The 22783-nt window shown below is 42.6% G+C and overlaps 1 protein-coding gene across 7 annotated transcripts in view; it reads left to right on the plus strand.

The window, feature by feature from the left end:
- meis1b (Meis homeobox 1 b) overlaps positions 1-22783 on the plus strand; it is a 235713-nt gene that overhangs the window by 109637 nt on the left and 103293 nt on the right. For 5 of the 7 annotated variants that reach the window (XM_074647112.1, XM_074647111.1, XM_074647109.1 and 2 more), the window contains one exon: positions 4820-5017. The exons of 1 other annotated variant lie outside the window; for it this stretch is intronic. In XM_074647112.1, coding sequence (XP_074503213.1) covers positions 4820-5017 — 198 coding nt within the window. The remainder of the gene's footprint in view (positions 1-4819; positions 5018-22783) is intronic. One more of the 7 variants, XM_074647116.1, reaches the window with a different exon arrangement.

The following is a 22783-nucleotide window of genomic DNA, read 5'->3' on the forward strand; positions in this document are numbered from 1 at the left end:
TGACACTTGTCTGCCAATCAAAGTGACGGACAGCTAACACGGAGGGAACAAAGACGAGGTCCGCCGAGCCAGTTTGTTTTAGTCGGTTTGGTGGTGAAGGAGGTTGAGTGACACCTCGACGCTTGGAGACACACAGTGCTTTACTGAAGGGATGTTGTGCACTTTATTTAGTGGTGAAATCATGTGCAGGAAATGTTGTCACACTGAGAGTTTGTGTGCAGGAGCTGCTGTCAACCATATTTCCTACCAAAGAACAATTAAATTGTATTATTTTCTATTAGATTCTGCTCTTTTCCAACAACAAAGATCTTGACATTTACAATCTTAAATGTCTTAATAATAACATCATATAATATAGTTTCTACTCTATTCTATTCTATTACAGTAAAAATTAGGGGTGTCATGATTTTCATTCTAACTCCTATTTGCGTACCTCCAAAGGCAAACAACAACACTTCAGAGACAACACAGCATATCTTAAAGGTAGTCTGCAGCTACCTTTTGAGACACCATGGCCGAATAGGCCAAATCCTGCTTCCCTGAAGTCAGCGGTGTGGCGACATTTTGCCTTCCCCGTGAGTTATGTAAACAACGAACGTGTAGTTGACAGAAAAACTACCGTTTGTAGGCTGCAGAAGATCTAGAGACTTCAGCAACCAAATAAAACGGCGCTCATCAAACTGTTTGGCGATTTCAGCCGTGGCTGCGTGGCCCACATGTCCACTCAAAATCGGTTGCGTGTCTACATCGCTTTGTACAGTAAAGCATGCAGGCGGCGACAGGGATGTCATGGTGCATTCAGGTGCACCACGTAAACTCTGACAAACTGTAGCTGTTGTTGTAAAGTACCCTCCTGCCATCTAATTGATCTTCTTTTTGTTGTTTAACAGCTCGTTCCCCAATTGGTGAAATAAGTTGTTGTTATTACGCATTAAATTAATTATTTAGTGTGATACATTCCAAAAAATATCACACTTGATAGCCTCTCTTTTTAAAGAAGAATTTGAAAGTGTAAATGACAGTTGTCAGGGCATAAAACCAACAATCTGTTGATCCTTACGAATCAAGTCTCCATCGTCTAACAATGGTATGTTTAAATCGAAAATTTAACCGTGACCTTAAAATCAAAAGTCAAATTGAATCGTGGATTTGGAGAACGTATGCAATGTTTTTGTCAATTCAACATCATTTAAAGTAATTTAAACAAAACTTTATCTGGTCAAACTGATGTGTAACGTAGAGGAGTGATGGATGGAGTGTGTTGGTAGTTAGAATTTCTCTCTCTCTCTCTATGAACCACAGAAACTGTGTTTGGCTGAAGCAGAAGCTCATAATTATTTGAATATTTTCTCCCTCATGAATAATACAAAATATTGCTTGCTGGACTGGGCGCCCTGTGTGTGTGTGTGTGTTCTGTATGCATACATGTGCAACTGTGCTTAAGCATGAACAAGAATCCAAGAGTGTGTTTGTGGATGCATGTTGATCTCTCCATCCGTTTGCACACGTATACGTTTTATTATTACATATATATGTGTGAGAGTGTATAGAGGTTAAAAGGTTGCCAGTCTCCATACTCGGGGGTTCCAGGCTGTAGTGAACATATGTTTGTCTCTGTGATCTCTTGGCCCACCAGCCGTACAGGCTCTCAGTGTGTGTGTCCCCTCAGACTCGGCCACTGCCAGGAGAGCAAACATGTTGATGTGGAGTCTGAGTGACGCTGCTTCCACAGAGGAGCTGTAGCAGCAACTTGGTGGTGGAGAGATGCTTGAGGTTTAAAGCCCCATACCAGTCTGCTGTTGCTCTACAACACCCTTTCCACCCACAAAAGGTGGTCTGTCTTCAAATAGTGGTCCATGTAGTCGTGTGTGATCTAGATTATGGGTCATGTGGGGTATAGTGTAGTATACAACTGGCATATTCATACTGCACCTGAAGAGACAACTTCCATATATACTGTATTGCGTACTGTGTATAAAAAACAGCTGACTATGACATTAAGTACTTGTGCTGGATAGTAAAGTCATCATCACTTGCCATGTCTTCGCCACAGCTGGTTGGATTTTGGCGTCTGTATTTTCAGGGCCAGTGTAAAGCCAACTGTCAGTGTCAGGCTTTTCTGACTGTAGTGACTGTGGGTATGAAAAAAGTAGTAATCCAATCCCATCAAATGAAGTTGAACTTTTAGACATTTTGTCTGCTAAAGTACTTATTTAGCCTCTGAAATGTATTTAGACCTCCACAATACAGCGTTAGTAGGAGATTTATCTGTGAATGCTAATATCTCAATAGCATTAGAGTCAGGGATCCATAATCATGGTGAAGAGGTACCACATGTTATTGACTTATTAAACTTTGTCAATTAAAGCTGCTCCAAGCTATATTCTTCTGTTAACTATTGTTGAAATTACTTTAAGAAATGTGAAAGGTGTGGACCTAATGAGTTGGTGAAGACCAAACCAGAGCTAAAAGGAGAGTGAATATGGTGGTCAGCAGTGTGTAAGATTTGGCTGCTAAGGTGATGCTAGCAGCATTGTTGTAAGGTAGACTGAAACAATCAGACTGCAACGCTAAATTGTTGGAGTTGACCAGATTTATACAAAGAGACATGGTTGGTACCATTTGCTTTGTGCGCTGCCTTCTTCATTGCAATTCTTGCTTCACTGCACATGAGTGCCAATGTTTACTGGGGTCTTTGACCAGAGGAAGGGGGCGAAGGATGCCCAACTGTTGCATATTGTAGCTTTAATAGTAGAAATTGAGAAGTGCCAAGATGGTGGGTGAAGTGTTTGAACCACGGAAAGTACTTGAATAATTATAAAGTCACATTACACTTTCCACTGCAGCCACAAGCTGATTTTAAGTGTTGGTATTTTACATGTTGAAGGGACTTCTTGACAGACTAACTGCTGATTTTCTGACCATCACACTGCTCCCGTTACTTTGTAAAAACAACAGAAGGAGAATAAGTGCTGATCAACGGTTACTTTCACACAGGATGGTAGTTCTGTGGTTGTAGATATCATTACAGTTATTTTAGTACGGCACTGCGATGCTTCAAGAAGGCTCACCGGGGAAAAGAAAATCTGCTTTTTAAACCACTTGTGAATATTTTGCCACAAGAGGGGGCTAGGATAGTTGTGTTGTCCAACTGAAACATGGTCAAAAACCCTGCTTAAAAAAGGAAATAAAACCGCAGAGACATCCTCAACTTTAGTTCAAATGATTATTTTCCTTTTAGCAGTTTATTTTTCAGTTTAGAAGTGTTTAATCAGCATTGTTATTGTTCTTGAGTTTACTGGTCTCATAGGAACTCTGATGTGAGTCAGATACAAGTTCTCCTCTTCCAAGGAACTCCGTCCAAACTGAGGCACTCGCCCACTTCAGAGGGCTGTTTCGATAGAGACATCCAGCCCGTTTTCAGTGAAAGTCATGTCTCATTTGTGCTAACTTGGCCCCAATACGGCCAGAGAGGAAGAAAAGGGGGGGAGGGGGATGGAGGGCTAGAGGAAGAGAGGAAGAGAATGGCCTAGGGATGGCCAGAAGACAAGAAAAGAAAAGAGCCGTTCCTTATTCATCTGATTCTAATTTGGATGTAAATTGCAGGCTGATGTCACGGCGGAGCGGCATGTTGCCGGGTAATCACAGTGGAATCCAGGAGAATGAAGCCAGAAAAGAATTCTGCTGGACAGGTGCACAACAGAGCCGCTCTGTAGAGCTGTCGTTTTTATCTGCGCTATCTATCTCGCACTCGACAGAACATGAGCGGCGTTGCATACGGCGGCGCTCATACACGCTGTCATACAGTACAAGCCTCAAGTTCAATCTGGAACTCAGGCATTGAGGCCGGAGCAGCTGTTACTGCCAACAGCTAACTCTCTTTTCTTTCTTCTTCTTCGCTTTCCTTCTCTCTCGCACACACTCCCATACAAATGCATCCCCACCCTCATTCTCATTCTACTCTTTCACTCTTTTTCTCCCTGCTCTGTTTTTTTTTTTTTTTTTTCCTTCACCGCCACCCCTCCGCCTACATCGGCCCACTTCTGGGCGGCGTTCCACCGTCATCTGCTGATGAAAAAGTGTTCATTAACAAGTAATGATCCTCAAACCCGTTTATTTGCGGAGCCAAGGCAAAAATGTGACGTCTAATTGTTTACCCTTTGTAAATCAGTGTCATGTTGCTTTCCCGCCGACACACGCGCACGCACATTCCTCCGCCCTGTCCCCATTTGATGATGTCAGAGGTGGATTGTGGGTTTTTTGGTTGGGGGCAGCGTACGGCTAAGTGACTGCGAGAGCCCCCAGTAATCCCTCTGTTCAGGATGGGGCCCGCTGGGGCCCAATGAAAGATGTAATAGGATCCCTCTGTGTGCCTGCTTCCCCTGCAGGGTTGGAGATTAACACTAGTGTCATATTCGGCTCTGTTTGCCAGAGCTGGACTTCTCTGTCACACTCCCTAACAAGTCTGAACATTTCACAGGCTTGAGACCAAATATCCACATAGATTATTGCGGTGTTTATTCAGAATTATGATTTCCGTATGTTAAAGTTTAAAGTATTTTCTTTACACAATGGAGTCTTAACTTGTGTTTGCTACTTTATGCAATAGTCGACAGATTCAATACATATATTTTCATGAATTAATTATATTTAAATTGGCAGTAAGTGCTCAATATCGCTGTGAGTATGCGGCACAGATGTACAGAAATATGCAAAGTTGGAGCTTTAACCGTATTTCATGTATTGATACAAGCGAGCAGCCAAAACAGCAACCGTCACAACCAAAGGCTTCCCTCCTGTGTCTTACTTATTTTTCCAGGTCTGCGTTCCCTGCCAGAGAGAGAACGGGGCCTACAGCATCATTTCCTTTCGAGCTGGTGACGTCTGTGGAAAAACAGAACAACAGGAGAAGAGAAGGCGTTGCTCGACGGCAGCCGACGCTGTGTCAAACCCCGGAGAGGAACGGCGAGTATCCCCGATGTCACGTCACAAGGCTGAATGCACAGGAGGGATTAACGTACGTGTGTCAGTCAGCCGGGGTTTGTGTGAGGGCTCGCAGTTCCATATTTTAGATGCCACTTGTTTGAGTGAATAAAACACGCTCGAGTACAGACCCAGGCATGAAGAGAAATAAAAAATAAGGAGATACAAGGCTGCCAACATTCGCTGCCAACAGCTCTGGAGCCACTAAAACAGCCAGCTTTGACCAGTTTCAGTGGCAGAGAGAGGGAGAGAGCTGTGGCTTCTGAGTAGAAACACAGTCTGCTGCAGTTTGGCAAACCCCTGGACCTTTACAGTGAGAGTGTGTGTGTGTGTGTGTGTGTGCGCAGAGTCTCCAGTGCTGGAGAGGCTTCAGAGAAAAGAGAAAGTGTGTGTGTCAGTGCATGGCCACAGTAGTCTGGCAACCTAACATGCATACGTGCACATAGGGACTTAGTGGTGGGAAAACTCCTCTAACGTGTGCACGCACGCACACAGGCATGCACACACAGTCAGGAGTCAGCTGTCTACCCCTGCTTCTCAGCTCATTAAACCAAATCCCAGGGACTGGACTGAAGAATTTAAATGAGTAACCCCCCCTCCCTCCACTCCCCCCTTCTTTGAAGTTGTGCCCCTTTCAGCTCACTGTAGCCCGAGTTGCACTTCTAGCCTCTAACAGGTACAACACGCCCACTTTGTCAATGCTCCGTGCCCCTTCATTCAGTGCTGCGTGTGGCCCCTGCTGCACCTTTGGGCGTCACACTGGCAGCTCGAGCCGACACTGACGGCCCTTGGGCTCTGACCTTGGGGAGGGGGAACTTGCTTTTAAACCCTGAAATCGTATATACGTGTAAATCCGACAAAAGTCCCCCGCCCAACACTCCCACCCAGCCCACGTTTGTCTGTGCCTTGTAGCTCCAGGTCCCCACGGAAACTGGATAACAGCGGTGTTTAGAGGAGCTCGGGATTCATTTGGGATAACAGGGCTTGCCTGACGTGCTGAGGGACCGTCCAGTAACCAGAGAGAGAGAGAGAAAGAGAGAGGGGTGAAAGAGAGAGCAGATTAGAGGCTTTCAATGGAAGGACAAGAGGTAACTGTTTTGCAAAAGAGGCTGATCCTCTTGTTTACCTCACTGCCACTAAACCCAACACTAAAAAACACACACAGTGCTTGATTTTGTGTGTAGAGAGAATTTAATGACCCTTGGGTAACATAAACCTGTTCACACCAGTGGGCTACCTCCGGGTGTGAGAAGTGAAGCCAATGCTGAAGTGCCTTACACCTGCATTTTTTCTAATAGCCAGCAGGGGGCGACTCCTCTGGTTGCAAAAAGAAGTCTGATTGTATAGATGAGAAAATGAGCCTACTTCTCACTTGATTTATTACCTCAGTAAACATTGTAAACATGAGTTCATGGTCTCAATCGCTAGTTTCAAGTCTTCTTCAATACAGCATGATGTTCATTTAGTAAATTATGGTCCCATTTAGAGTCAAATAGACCATAAAGCAGGGGATGCTTTAGGGTGTGGCTACCTTGTGATCCGGTCTGGGAGTTGTCCGTGCTTTTGTCTTAGAACTTTAACCATTTCACAGTGTGTTTTCAGTTCCTCAAAGTTAATTATAACCTTTTTAGTTGCCTAAAAATGTCTTATTCAGCGGTTGTACTTAGCTCCACCCTCTCGTGTCACTTCTGATTGCAAAAGACCAACTTGGCAGCGGCCAAATACCAAGATGGCAACGGCCAAATTGCCAAACTCGAGTCTTTAAAACGGCAGTCCACAAACCAATGGGTGACGTCACGGTGACTACGTCCACTTCTTATATACAGTTCATGGTTCACCCCCCCTAAATTCTACTTTGGGAACCAATTAGCTTTTCATATGTTTGATTTACTGCCATGCGGCTTGTGTTGAGGAAATAGGTCAAAAGTGTTTATCTGGGTTTTCGTCAATGAAAAGACTTCCTTGAAGTTTCCAATGTGCTTACTGATAGTTTTGACAGCTGTAAAAGTCATTGAAGAAGACACAAGTGGGCAGTTGTCTGCAGCAGAAATGTAGAAATCTTCTCTGTCAATGTGATTTTTGGATTTAGTCGTCAAACCTTGACGTTTCTCCAGTTTAACTCTTTTCGTTGTCTCTTGATTTACACAGAACTAATGTAAAACCTCTCCGGATAAAGTTCGAGAACAGTCTCACAAGAAGCAGCTGTCTAAGAATCTGCATCTCTATTTGATTTTTTTTTTTTTCACTGTCTCATCTTCCTTCGCCGTGAACTTCACAAGACATCCCTCCCCCCCTCCTCTCACATGTGACCTCCGACCCAACCTTGATTCATCCTTTTTCACCGTTTGCCAAAATTTTTTTGGAAGAGGCCATCCCTGGCTGTTTTCTCTATGGAACTATCCTTCCCCCCCCCCACAACGCCCCTCAGCCAGGCATCATCCAGCGGCCCTCGCTCTCTGTATCAGCTTTTTGTCAGGGATTTGCCTCCTCAATCCCACAAATCAACAGAGGATAGATGCCTATTGTGCCTAATCAAAGCACTTCCTCCTGGGGTAATCCCTCAATTTGAGCAGGAAGAAAAGCCCAGTGAAGGGGGGAATGTTCTGGATCAATCCTATGAAGGGCCCATATTATACACTCTCATTTAGATTTCACCAAAGAGACACAGCCAGCCAGCGTTTTTAACCCCCCTACCCTCCCCTCCAACCACCTCCGACTGCTCTCCTTTTCTGTTTGTGTTTATCTTTATTATACTCCCCTTTCTCTCTTTATTAATCTGTTTTTCCCTCGGTGTTATTGTCAGCGAGTGTCCTGGCGCGCCGGCTGGTTAGCACGTGGCAGCTCTTTCAGCGCTGCTTGTTTACTGCGGAGGAAGGTTGAGGATGATTGACTTGTCGCTGGCGAAAGCTTGTTCGTACAGTGGATGTAGGATGACGGGAGCATCCACCTAGATGTTTCAGTCAGCCTGCACACAAAGGCCTCAACAGCTTTCGTCTAGGAGGTGGAGATGTAAAGACGTTCGTCAGGTTAGCTTCATTGGGAACTGAGCGCATGTCATTTTGGTCATTCATGCCTACATAAGTAGGAGATATTGTTGGATTGCTTCCATTTTCGGTGCATGTTTACTCCGTTTCTCAACCCGTGAAAGATTGGAGATCACATGAGGGATTTTTTTCCATTCATTATAAACCCGATATAGGAAAAATGTTGTGACCTGAAATCCTTCAATCAATAATTCAAAACCTTATATGATTCTTTCCCCAGTAGCACAATCAACAAGACGCAAAAATCTTAAAATGACTCAATCATTGATTGAGGATTTGCAGTTAACCAGATCTGTCAGTCAAGTCTGGCGCCATCACTTACATCCAGTAGAAAGGTTGCTGTTAAAATGGCTGAATACATAAGACTAGAAATAGGGAACATATCTGAGAATATATGGGTGTAGTATGGATTTCTGTGATGGCATTTGTAAAAATGTAACACTGTAAACTGTATTTAAATGTCGAGTTATCGGGAAGGCAAAAGTGGGTATAGCTATGTTGACGGCCACACTTGTGGGGTGAAAAGTTTGCATTGTTAGTTTCGGAAAGTTGTCAGAAAAATTGTTAGAAGTAGCTTCCCCAATTCTGACCTCTGAAAGGTGTGGGAGGAGAGGGATGCAGAGGGCGTTCGGCCATCCGACAAGCACTTCGATTGAAGCATGCTGACCCCTTCAGTAGGGATTCAGACTGAAAGCAGCCCTGCGTTAAAACAATGCATAGGGCTGCATTGGTGGGGGTGCGTTGTTTAAGGCACCGGTGAGACAGGAAATCTGGTCCAGTTGGAGTAATAGAATAATGCATTTTAGGAGATGGAGTCTTACCTGTCCATAGAGACCGAGATCATGCATATAGACCTGGTAGTTGTGGAGCTATTCTTGATTTATTTTGGGTATGTCTGTCTAGGAGAACCACACCTTCCAGCACCCTAGGACTTAAGCTTCTCAGATGCCAAAAAACTGCACAACTATTTTTCATACTCACAGATAGAATTTTAAAACTCTGGAAAGTGATCATAGCAGCAACAGTAGAAATACAGTGTTTATGTTACCAAGTAATCCACCGGGAAGGTGCTCTTGCATGTATATGATTAGCCAACGTAGCACCTTGCCGGACGATCCCTGTGATGTTTTGCCGGAGCCTCACTACGCTGATGGACTGAATGAACGTGTAGACTCCATTTTTTTCATGCTAAAGTCAGTCTGAACGTGGCCCGAGTCTATAGCACTGCTCTCTGATCCAGAAAACTCCTTAACCTCAGTTATCTGGCATTGTTCTTCAACTAAAAAATTTTGGCAGTGAACAACAAATATCAGTGTTGATGAGAGTTAGCGTCACTTTCGTTGAATGATCTGGTAAAATGAGGCACAACACTTTCTTAAATTGGAACTGTATTCACTAAATGAACTTTATATTTTTACTGGAATCAAGCCTTTCATACTGTAACTGTTTGGAAGTGCTGCCAGCACCTCTATAATAAAGCACATAAAAATATGGCTATTTTCATCCCCAGAGTAGGCGTTGCAGCCTTGTCCCGCTGTCAGGCTTTCTTAATAAGTTGCTATGTCTAGACAGCAACAGATGTTTCTGTTGTGTCTGATCTTTAAGTAGTTGTTGTGTTAAGTCTTCGAGACAGCTGCCGTTGGTTTCTCTGCCGTGTCTGTCTTTAGGAAAGATTCCTGCACTCAGTTGGACCGACCAGGATGAATAAAAAAAGTTATAAAAATATAATCCTAACACTCCACCTGTTCCTTCTTCTCCTCGGTTTATCGCTACCTCTAATGCTTATATCATGACAAATTTCTCTCTATTTTGACGCCTTTGATGTGGAAGTCTTGTCTCCGTGGAATATCTCTTTTCTCCTCTGATTCATTGATGGCGTGTAACCCAAACTCTGGCTTTTTTTTGTACATGGGAGCTGCATCAATAGATGTCATTGAGCAGAGCTGACAGAACATGACCTTTACCGGAGTTCTGAGGTTACTGTTCTCAAGCGGAGGAAGTCAAAATAGATGAGTGGATTAAGTGAGAGCCGACGTCCCCGGAGACTCATTAGAATGGGAGAGGAATAAGGAAAGAGAGAGAGAGAAAAGGACCGATCCCAGCTGGACCGACTTCCCTTCACATCTGACCTCATCACCAGAAAAGGCTTCACGGACGTCCATCTGGTCAGGTACCCAGGCCAGAGAGCCGTGCTCCGTTCATACGACATCTTTAACTTGCTTGTTTTGCGCAACCGACAATCTCCCAACCAAAAGATATTTAATTTACAATGATATTAAAACAAAGAAAAGCCACAAATCCTCACATTTGTGAAGCTGGAACCAGACACTTTTGCTTCAACTTAAATTAAATCACTAATTATTTCATTTGGTATACTTGCTGTATAGCTGGGAAACAATCAGACTCTCAATAAGAACTTGTCATTTTGCTGTATTTTGGTTGTCCCAATATTCACATGGTGCCTTTAAATGGGGATGTGTTTACCGTGTTTACGAGAAGAGTCCATATGAACGCCCCCCTCATGTTGTATTCACGACCTCGCAAGTGGAGTTCACGAATTGTGACGCGTTTGTTGACGTTGTCAGAAATGGCGGAAGCCATTGTATTTCATTTTTCAGTGCATAGTAAGTGAATATTTTGTAGTTTTCTTCGTATATTGTTTTTCTTCGTAATATTATAATATGTCTGAGGAAAATGTTGATATTCCCGATGACCTCATCTTTTCTCTCTGTGTCTTTGCATTTCCTGTATTATGCTACCCACTTGCTAGCTTACTTAATTGTTAGTCTCTGTGGCTTCTAGACGCCAACAGTAACGTTAATACTGCCGTAGCTTATCAGCGGTGTTCTTCACGACTTAACCACTTGAACTCCAAGCATATTGTGTGCACGACTTCCCATGTTGTAAACACGAGCTCACGAGTTTCATTTGAAGGCACCGATAAGCTCAACAAATTCAGGCTGTAAGGCGGCTGTTCTTAAAACGTTATGTTAACAAAATAAATTTCAATTGCTCTTGAATATGCTTGGTCTTCACTAGTAGTGCAACGGTTCAACAAGCACACGATTTTTGGGTTACGGTATCGGTACGGTTTATTTTTGCACATTAGGGAGAAGAAAAGCAATCCTTTCCAATGTGTTTGAACTCCAATTGTCAAGTAGGCCCATGTTCAGATAACTGTCTCTTTTATATGTCTTTGGCGCCTCATCAAATATCTAGGAGGCCTGTATTTAATAGTGCTGCAACGGTTCAACAAGTCCACGGTTCGGTTTTTACATCACTGAACGGTTCGGTTTTGCATCCCTAGTATTACTGCTATTGTATTACTGTACGATTGGCCATTGAGCAGCTCTACTATTGACTTTGCTTCTACGCACCCAAAGTTTAAGGACAACGCTTCTCCCAGACGGAGAGCACAGACATGTATCTGAGGTCCAGTGTAAAATGGCAGCCATGTGTGGCCCAGATTGTGATGATGTGATGGATGATGTGAGTAATTCTCATTAACTGGGAAATGGCACATTAACATTTATTACTTTTGAAAGAGGAATGATTACCTGCGCGTGCATTGCTTGAACGCAGCCCTGTGTGCAGGCACTTTAATTCCCAGATTACGCTATCCTCGTATATATTCCTTGTGAAACAGAACACACGAGTGCTTTATTTTCCTGCTTGCTGGCACCTCCAGTAACTGCTGTAAATTTTTAGTCCAACTCCTCTTCTTACGGCCACTTCCTTCATTAAGAAGTTTTTTTTTCTTCCCTGCACCGGCAACAGAACAAGTTCTGAGCTGCCGTCTATTTTCCCTCCGTCTGCCTCCACACACACCATCCTCTCCTCCAGTGAGTGTGGCTCTCTCCGCTCTCTGGGGCCCACAAGTGTCCCAATCCCTTCCTCTGGCCTCGGTTTCTAACCTAGATCAAATGTTAGGCTTTAAAAAGCTAAAGTTTGATGTGGATGAGCAACTGCCTATGAAACACTTTAATCCGCAATGCTGTAATGTATTTAATTTCACACCCTCTGATGGTGTTGCCCCTTTTTAGGATTACCCAAGGGAGGAAGGGGGGTGGGGGCTGGGAGCACAAGGGCATGGCGGGAGGAGGAGGAGACGAGAGGGGCAGTCACTGAAGCCCTTCGTAGGAGAGAACAAGACTGAAGAAAGACAGAGAGAGAGAGCTGTACAAGGAAAGGTGGGGAGTAAACAACATGAAAAAAAGATGCAAGAATAAACAAGAGAACAGAGTGAGAGTCAGGAAGAAAAGAGTGATAATTGAGAGGGAGAAAAAGCATTTCTTAAACCGATGAGAAATCTCGCCACGGAGCTGGCTTCACAGAGAAAAAGAAGAATGCCACTTTACAATTTGGAATGCTTGTATTCAAATAGAAAGTCGGAGCTTTGGAGCCCGAAGAATGCAGCTATATCTGCATTGTCACACCCCCTCCCCTGCTTGGATAAGGGGAAAAGACACCCTGGCAAATCCCATTGTAGAGCTTGGGAGCTTCATAAAAGTTAAGGAGCGATGGATATAGTCTTGGCCCCCTTATGAGATGAGGATCTATCTGGCCTGGCTTCGGAAGCCCTAGACGCATACGCAGGGATATTGGAGGCAATAATTCCCCGGGACGGGAGCACACACAGGCTCCTTTATATCGCCCCCTAATATCCAATTTACGGGCTCAGGCCCTCCGCCAGAGCAGCCCCCGAGAACTTAGAATGCACAAACGCCAGCGTGAGATGGAATTAGGGCCAAGTTCGCTTTTCTTCTGTTTGCCAAAAGTTTGAGGCTTACAGAAATATGAAACTGTTTTTCTCTCTCCCTCCCCTCTCCCTCCCCTCTTCTCCCCCCTCTTCTGTCCGTTAACCCAATTCATCCATTAAATAGACAAGGAACTGAAAGCAATAAATAATTTGGGCCGGGGATGGAAAATGACTCGATGTTGTGTGGTTTTGGTTAATATACGGCGAGCTTTTCCAACACAGTGAGCGAGGAAATGCTGTAAACAAGCATCAGTGATTGGAAATAAGACGCAGTCGTTAAATAGATTTCTGTTTTCTTTGATATTTATCAGGCTGGGGGTATTGTGGCCGTGCCAAAGTCTGTAAATAAGGGAGGTTTGATTATCTCCAGGAAAAATACAGAGCGGTGAGGCGAGTGATGAGTGGGGATTTATTTAGGTTTTGGGTGAAAAAGTAAAAGTTAGAAAGTGTATACATGCTTAAGAGGCGTGATATTCCCCCTCTGCTGATCTCCTTATCCTCTCCTTAGCCTCCCTAAGCGGTATGTGGTCCACACACACACACACACACACACACACACACACACACACACACACACACACACACACACACACACACACACACACACATATGCAGTGATTTTCCCTCCGCCATTGCTGGATGAATCTCCCGTGAACCTTGCCAGCCTCCCTTGCCTGTGGATGTATTTACTCATAACAAGGGCTTAGGCCAATAAGAATATATGGTGATTTATACTGTGACCAGCAGGGGATTGTGTTGCCCTGATGCTTTAAGTATTTTACACTTTGCTAAACTCTCTGACACCTCCGTGGATAAAACACCCCATTTGTAGCAACCCCATCTCTCCGCCTGCTCACAGCTCCAACAAAACAAAACTGTTAGTGATCCTCGAAGCAACAGGGAGGCGAAGAGACGCCTCACAGACACCGAACATCATAATGACCGTCCTTCCATGAAAAACAGCATCAAGTGAACAATATATGTTGACGTTCAAGTGATGGAGCCCGCTAGCGGCCGTAGTAATTATTGTTCTCATGCATTGGGAGCAGAGGAGGAAGTCAAGTGGCGTTATTGTAGTCCAGCCCGGTCGCACCAAATGGTGTATGAGTGATACGGTAATCGCATGCAATAAGAACATCGTTCTTGCTTTTGACGTGTCGTTTGTACACCATGTAGTCTCTATTGACTTCAATGTAAACGGCAGTCATGACAGTTGGTGAAATAGTCACAAAATTGAATCTATTTGATTTGTATACATAGACGCGAATTTCCCTTTTTTTGTGACGCTCAGCACGACTTTTAACAACACATGACTCGTGTCTATTTCGGCTCCAGTCTTTTCAAAATAAAACTACTTGGTTAGGATTAGGAAAAGATCGACTTGGTTAGGTTTAGGCAACAAAACTACTTGGAAAAGATCGTGGTTTGGAAGTGTCGTAACTTTGGTACGGAAGTTATGTGACAAATAAATCAACTTTGATTTGTGGTTTCATAGAAGATACAAACAGCGGTCACCTGGGCGAAAGTCATGCGCTTTTTCACCCACCCGTCCACTCTGACCTCCTCCCTACGTGGCATTTGCCGCTGTTTATACATCCCGGTTCACAATTACATGGATTATGTACGAATTGATTTTGTGCTGACCATCACGAAAAAATTTATAATTTGCGTCCATGTACACAAATCAATACATTCAATTTCGTGACTATTTCACAAACTGCCGTGCGACTGGGCTGTCATATTTGATGCTTTACTTTAAACCGAGAAGTAACTTCAGGCAACCTCTCATCCTGACTATTTATCTCCATCTCCCATCTGTCTCTGTCTTAATTTACCAGGTCATTCATGGCCAAACTCTCCAAATGGCATCGCATTTGAGAACCCGGTGCTGATATCATCCATCTACCTTCCCCCCGAAAAGGTCAAGCAGAGTGTGCCCGAGTCATAAAAATCCCCCATCTCATTATTTGAGCATTTCTCCGGCCGGTGGCAGGGGTGCAGTGCAGTGGAAATGGAATGATATATCGGAGCTGGTCAATAGTCGATCTATAATGACTGTGTTGTTGGGCTTTCACTTTAGAATAATTTATATCCTCGCTGATCAATAACTAATCTTGGGCATAGTCAGCGCTGAAATAAAGAGGAGAATGATGATGGCAGGAGGAGAGGCTCTGCAGGAATGTGTGGGAAACTGATGCCCCCCACCTCCCATCACACACAAACACACACACACACACACACACACGCACACACACGCACACACACGCACACACACACACACACACACACACACCGGCATAGAGCAGATCATCTCAAAGCCTTAAAAGTTTGGGCTGGAAGTGCACTTTTTGGAGGGAAATTATTGATTTTGTGTATAATAGTTCAGATTTAATTAGTTTGATATAGATGGACGTCATTATTTTTGTACGCTTTTGTCTGCAAGTGTGTTTTCATGCATGTTCAAACATCTATACTTTTGCATGTGCAGACGTGCAAGTGCATGAATGTGTAAATCTCAGAGCGTTTCTGTGTGTTTACGTGTCTTTTACATTTATGTGTGTACCTGTTAGTTAGTGTGTGTGTGTGTGTGTGTGTGTGTGTGTGTGTGTGTTGGCCTGTGGAGCTGAGGGGGCTGAACCCTCTGCCCTCAGATTAGCCCCTGGTTGATAGGATTAGGCTCTAATGACTGGGACTTGGAAGACAAAGGGAGTTTCTGCAAAGAGGCTTAGATATGGAAGAATTAGCAGCAACCTTCCATTACTCTCTTTCTTTCTTTCTCTCTTTCTTGCTTTTCTTCTGACTTGTTCACTCCTTCTCTCCCTCTCCTTCTCTCTCTATGACCTTTCCTCTCATTGTCTCTTGCACACACATTGTCTCTGGATCTTCTTCTGACCGTTTCCCTCTGGTCACCTGACACATTTGTGTTACTTATGCACCTGTCAAAGTGTTAGAAATAGTGATACTCACTGAAGTAAAGCTTCAGTGAGGACATTCTGGTTGTAAAGGCACAGACTTTGTCTTTATATTTAAAATTTAAAAGTCAGATTTCAGAAAATAGTTGACCGTATGCACACCAATTTTGGCGTTACACATTTGAGTCTGCATCTAAAGGATTTTTTCTCTTTATATATTTTATATTAAAGGGGACATATCATGAAAAACTCACTTTTTCAGTGCTTGTGCACATCCATTTGGATATCTGGAGTGGCTACCAACCCAAAAACTGTGAAATAAGATAACCCAGTCAGTTTTTTGTGGGCTGTCTGGATCAGAGAACGTGTGATGTAACAAGCCATTCAGATTTGGCTCCCCTTCCTATGTCAAATGTGGACGGATTAGAATATACCGTCCACAGCTTGAGAACTACCTTTGCAACAACACATTCTCACTCCCAACTCTTCAGGTACCGCCGATTGGTCAGTGCCCCATCAGCATCGGAGACTGATGCACGTGGTACCCGTTTTGCGTTTTCTTTTGGACGGACCAGGGACGGCGTGTCAATATACGCTTGTTTCATGCATAGTGTCCTTTCAAAATAAACTTTCGTTTTCACAGGAAGTTAGGTTTTTATGCAACACAACCACTTAGTTAGGGTTAGAAAACAGTCGTGATTGACATTAACTTCACGGGATTGACGATACCGATGAGTCACGTAACTAAAGACTGACGCAATAAAATAAGTCAACGTTACTTTTAGTTTCACACGGGACACGTCTTGGTTGAAAGTCCTGTGATTGTTTGACCCATCCACCTCCCCTCCCGCCAGCCCTTAGCGGACTCTCACGCTATTAATACTACTCCACTTGCTCCACGGGTGGATTTAAATTAGTTAGTTGAAAGCCCGGTTTGTCACATACTGTTGCTAAAGGTTGCCTCTGTGCGTCGGTTTCCGATGCCGAGGGCAACTTACCATACGGCGGTATTTGACGAGTTGGGAGTGAGAACGGGTTGTTTGCAAAGGTGCACCATATTTTTCTCTCGAGCCAATCAGAGCAGACTGGGCTTTTTCAGGAGGGGGTCTTAAAGAGATGGGCGATAAAACGGAGCGTTTCAGACAGAGGCTGAATACAGATATATTCAGAATGTGTTTTTTGAACATTAAAGCATGTACACATGTTCTAGTAGAAACCCAAAATACAAGTATGAACCTGAAAATGTGCATGCTATGTCCCCTTTAATGTCCAAGTTTCTTACATGACAGATGAAGGCTATATCCTGATTCTATAGCGGTCTCTTCTAAAGATCCCTCTCTACCTAACGAAGAGCCATTTTTGGCCTCAAACCATTGGACTTTTTTTTTATGTTACGGGAGCAGATGAGTGCTGCGAGTCCTAGGAGATAGAATTCCTCACTCCAGAAAAACTATCCAAATTCGAGCTCTCGCTGGGAGAATCAAACATCTTGAAGCTCTTTGATACGATTCAGTGCCGTCAAATCACCGTCAATACCGAGCCGCGCTGCTGTGCCAATAGGTCTGGGTTTTTTCGATAGCCAGCCTTATTAGCCTCTATGCTAAATGGTCTGATGCCCAAAGGCCCCGCTCAGGTTCTAATTGCCCTGGTCTCAGATGCTCTTGGAGAGGGAGCACCAGCCGAGACGCAACACAACAACGGCAAAAGAGAGGGATTTAGGAGATTTTCTGCCAGCTTACGTAAGAAGAGAGGAGAGCAGCTCCTTTCGGTTGGAGCCGAGCGGCTGCATGTGTGTTTATAGGCGCAAAGATAAAACCATCGGTGGATGAAACCATTAGAAGAGTATTGCTCAATAAGCCTTGGTATTTTAATTTGGAGCAGAGCGTGTGTGTGTGTGTTGTGTTTGGAGAGTCTTGTGTGAGTTAGCGATGCCGGTGAAGAGGAAAAACAGCGAGGGGAGAACGACGGAGGAGCCCAGAATAAAGGAGGGCGGGGTGGACGTCGAGATTTGTTTGGGAAGTCATGTATGGTGGTGTGAGTCCGAGGGCCGAGTGTTGGTTTACTGAGCCCCAGCTGGGCTCTAATCCGTCTGACTTTCATAAACCTGACTGGGCAGAGCAGGCAAAAGCACTGGCATTAGCACGCAGGAAGCACTGTGAGGTTGTCCACAAGCCAATCTCCTGTCAGTCTTAATCCACTTATTGAGCTGTTTATTTAGTTTCTTGCCAAAGTCATAAGTTCATCATTTAGAAAACATAAAGAGCCCTATCTGTATAAGCAGCCCAGATGCACAGCAGTTCGTCAAGTAGTCACGAAATTGAATGTATCGATTCGTGTGCATAGACAAATTTTTTTTCGTGATAGTTTGCACAAAATCAGTTATTTGTAATCCACGTAATGTTGAACAAAGAAGTATAAAAAGTAGGGAAAAATGCTGGACTTTCGCCCAGGACACCGGCCTTTGTGTCCCGTGTGAAACCAGAAGTCAGATTTCTTTGTCACGTAAATTCCGTACTTAAGTTACGGCACTTCTGGAGTTATTTTAATCCGACCTGCGATCTTTTCCTAAACCTAACTAAGTAGTTTTTGTCATGTAACTTCCATACTTAAGTTACACCACTTCTGGTTATATTTGAACCTAAACCGCAATCTTTTCCTAAACCTAACTAAGTAGTTTTATTTTGAAAAGACTGGAGCAAAAAATGTACACGTGCATCACGTGTTGCTGAACATTTGTAGGAAAACGCATGAAAAACAAACAAGTTGTTGTTGAAAGTCACGAAAAAAAGGGAAATTCATGTCTATGTACACAAATTAAATAAATTAAATTTCGAGACTTTTCATGAACTGCTGTGAGGCTGCATTGGTATAAGTTTTGAGGTGTAAAAGCCGAGGATATCAGTTACCTTCTATCCTTTAAAAAACATTGGAGGATGTTTAATTTAGCACTTTTAGTTACTCTGTACCAGCCCTTTTTTTAAATTTCTAAAATTGTCCCAAATATTCCTGGAAAAGTAATAAAACACACACAGTAATTAGCGGACTAATTTGGCCTGATGTGTTAATACTTCACTTTGATTCTCAGTAAAAAAGTTCAAAGCCTGGATGTGGAGGTGGGATCTGCGAACCAGCCTCGGCGCACATGTCTTGAGGCTGCCGCATGCACAAATCCTCAAAGCCAAATCAACTGCGTTTACAGTGTAATAACGGTGACATCATGCAGTTTTCCTAACTATCCCCTGAGTTATGTTGAGTCCAATTTGCCCTAAAATGCTTACATACATACACACAACAGTCAAGTATATAGAACAGGCGCACACACACACACACACACACACACTTCTCCCCTGCGTTGTACACTCGCAGCCTGTTGGCTTTTTATCTTAGATGAGGACCATATGCAGCCTCGGTGCAATTATAGTGCGGTGAATTGGTAGAACAACAAGAGGGCGTTTTAACGGAGCAGTAAATGCAGGTAAGGGCCTTTATTAAGCCGGATCAGGTTGCACTGATGTTGTCAGCCGGAGACTGGCTCTCAGACAGGCCGTGTGTGTGTGTGTGTGTATGTGTGTGTGTATGCCGGCGTATTTCATGTGCATTTCATGATAGATATGTAGTCGTCGTAAAATCAGAGCAGACGTTTACCTGTGTTACTTTGAGAAGCTTTTTGGTTCACGCAGACCGACAATGTGACTTTCTGAAAGAGCCTGTGTCACGTATGCACACAATTTACCTGTCTGAACGTCTGAAGGAAATTGCATGTGATCTGTAATGGTTTTAGACACGTCACCCCACCAGACTTTTTTTTTTTAGTGCCTGATAGGTGAAAGGTCAATCTCTAAAATGTTTATGCGCAGCCCTGTGATGTCGAGTCCCTCGGGAGACTCCGATTAACCCACACTGCTCCTAAATCAGCGGTAGATGTTGTGTTTCCACCAGTAGGAACAGTAAGAAGTTACGGGCACAGGTCAAAACATTGTTGCAAATAACTGTAGCACTTACTCTGACTAGATTTGTGTCACAGATGGGCAGCGGCAGAGAAGTTCTCAGATCCTTTACTTATCTAAAAGAAGAGCAAAAATACTGTGTGGCATGTAAAAGTCCTGCATGTAAACATTTAGTAAAAATACAGAATTAGTTTCATTACAATATAAGTACTCATCACGCAGAATGGACCCTTTCAGAATGTTTTATTCTTTATATACAGTATATATATATATACAGTATATATATATATATATATATTATTAAATTGTTCATCAACATCTGTGGCATTTTAATGTTGTAGTGAGTCTGATTTATCTCTAATGTCTTATTTCACTCACTCATTCGCTTTGGCTCAATTCTTGAATGAGAATTATAATTTTTTTCAAAACAACGAGTTCAAATCTCTGAACAATTAGTTTGTTGTTCACAGCAGATTTAAATTTCTCATTCATTCATGCAAATTTTCACGTGTTTTGGCACATGTGCAAAAGAGTCAGTACAATTGTCATCAACTACATGCACAACACTATTTCATCGTTTGAGCCATCACAAGCAAAATGATTCATTCAATTATTCAAAATCTGTCAGACATACATTTATATTCCATAAACATCTATGACATTAAATTTACTGTATGCAAATATTCTTTTACTGTGTCCTACAGTATTGTACAGTATTTTCCCAGGAAACATTTACTTCCTGTTGAATTTAAAAAGCTCAGTGTGATACACATTCAGCTAGAGAAAACATTCTTGTATCGTACAGTAAGCAATCAGTGTCAATAAAAAAGGTAGCACCAAACAGAGATTTGCATATGTGAAACATTTCCAGGGTGGACTGCCATGGAGAAAAAAACATCTAAACATTTTGAGCAGTACGGCTCACACTATGTTAAAACAACTTTTCATTTTAGTGCCATTGGCCAATTTACTATTGTAGGTTTTAAAGCATGAATGAAGTGTTTTGGGTGAGTTACTACCTTATGCAGACATGCAATAGAGTTTACAGTTTAGAGAAAGTTAAGACTGTTTCACAAAGCGACTGAGAAAAACTGTAATACAAATGGCAAGAATTATACTGTACAGTTTATGCACTATTACCTGCCAAATTCTATATCAGTCTATGAGATTATGACACTTTATATGTAGTCTAAATTAGATTTGAGGTTATATTCCAGGATTCGGTGGAAATAACAGGAACTGGGAACTTCAACCCCCGCTGCAGTGGAAGTTCTGGTGGTTTGGTGGTGAGGAGCGATGTAATCACTGCTAACATGTCAATCCGGACTGATTAACTCTGTCACTCTCTCTGGATGGAATGGTTCTTTTTTCCCATTCGGAAAGCACAAGTGGTCAGCCGCAGCCGCTCGGTTTCTCTCTTTGTTGAATCGCCGCGATCGTTGGTCAGTTTTCCAGTCTCAAAAACTACTAATCTAAACTAAACTGATGTTATATAACTTGAGCCGAATGAAAACCTCAGATCACCAAAAGTTGTTTAGGGACAGAGAAAAACCACCTGTTTTTTTTTTTTATTATTATTAATTGATGACTGTATTTTTGAGTTTACAGTACAATATCTAATATGTATGTTTTAAATAATATTTTTTAAATCTAAGAGTTACAGAATTTTCTTAACCTTGAAATGAAATCATGAAAGTAACCAAAGGATTTTAGTGACAGTTTGCAAAATACAAAACACATTCCTCCAGAAGATTTTTGAAAAGTCTGGTTTGTAGTTGAAAAACAGCATCCGTGTCAGTATTTACTCGATTTAACTTTAAACCGTGTTGTAAATGAGTACAGAAGTAAGAAAAATAAATAACTCTACACGGACAAAAGATACCAGGCATTGATTATATAAGTTTATTTATCAACACCTAAAGTAAAGTACACCTACATTTGCAAATAAATTCCTAGAAAACAAAACTATTAATGCAAAAGCAGGCACAGATCCTCTATTATTCAGGGTACCTTAATGACAATGTAATTTTTATTAAAAAACCCAGCCAAATTTCTTTGATGGAAACCTTTTTGACCTCCATAAGATTTTTGAAAAGTAGATTTTGTTGTTGAAAAACAGTGTTTATGTCGGCATTTACTTGATATAACTTTAAACCGTGTTGTGTACAGAAGTAAGAAACGAGATGTGATAATGAGAGTGCTAAAGTGCAGTAAAGTGTTACCGTCTTGGAGATAACTCCTCTGATTTCAACAGTTTCACCCCCAACACGTGCATTGATTATCTCAGATTTAATTTCATTCATTCCCAAATTAAATAAACAACACCTAAAGTAAAGTACACCTACGCTTGCAAATAAATTCATAGAAAATAAAACTACTAATGCTAAAGCAGGCATAGATCCTCTATAATTCAAGGTATCTTAATGACAATGTAAATTTGTATTTCCCGGCAGAGTTGATGCTGCGTACGGCTCTTTGGAATAGAAATCCTAAAATTTACAGGTTCTGTCTGCATTTAGAAATTCAAGGACGAAGCAAAAAAAGTGTGAGGGAAGAATAATTATCTGCGGCAGGTGTGGTATAATGTGTGATAAACAAAGGAGGGAAGAAAGAGTGACAGAACAAAGGGTATAAAGATAGAAGTGTCAAACATTAGTGCGCGCCAAGTCGTCTGTTGTTGTCTTTTGATGGTTATGACACTTGCAATAATTAACAAAAGCTAAGTGGAATAAATTTACACGGAGCCACCTCGATTCTTTGACAGGTTGGGTTTAGAAGAACTTTTCACAGAAAACGAGTTTCATTGTTTGAAAAGCCTTGGTGGATTTTTTTTCTCTGTTGTTGTTACGCAGCAGTAGAATAACTGCTTCCATTTATTGCAGCGAAGCCGCAGCAGAGCCGGTCCTCTGTACTTTACTGTATCTCTGACATTTGTTGCCATGACGGGAATTTATGCTTTGAAAGCTTCTTTATTGGGATCCTGCGGGGTCGTACAGCATACGAGGGGATCTTAGATGAGATGATGTGACCACTGACCCCTTCATGAACTTCAGTAGAGATAACTTTGTTTAGGAGAGATGGCTGTAGGTTCACTAGCAACCGCTGCAGTCAATCAGTATGTTTGGTAATCTGATTCAC

The sequence above is a fragment of the Sebastes fasciatus genome, chromosome 9, assembly GCF_043250625.1.
Source record: "Sebastes fasciatus isolate fSebFas1 chromosome 9, fSebFas1.pri, whole genome shotgun sequence".
NCBI lineage: Eukaryota > Metazoa > Chordata > Actinopteri > Perciformes > Sebastidae > Sebastes > Sebastes fasciatus.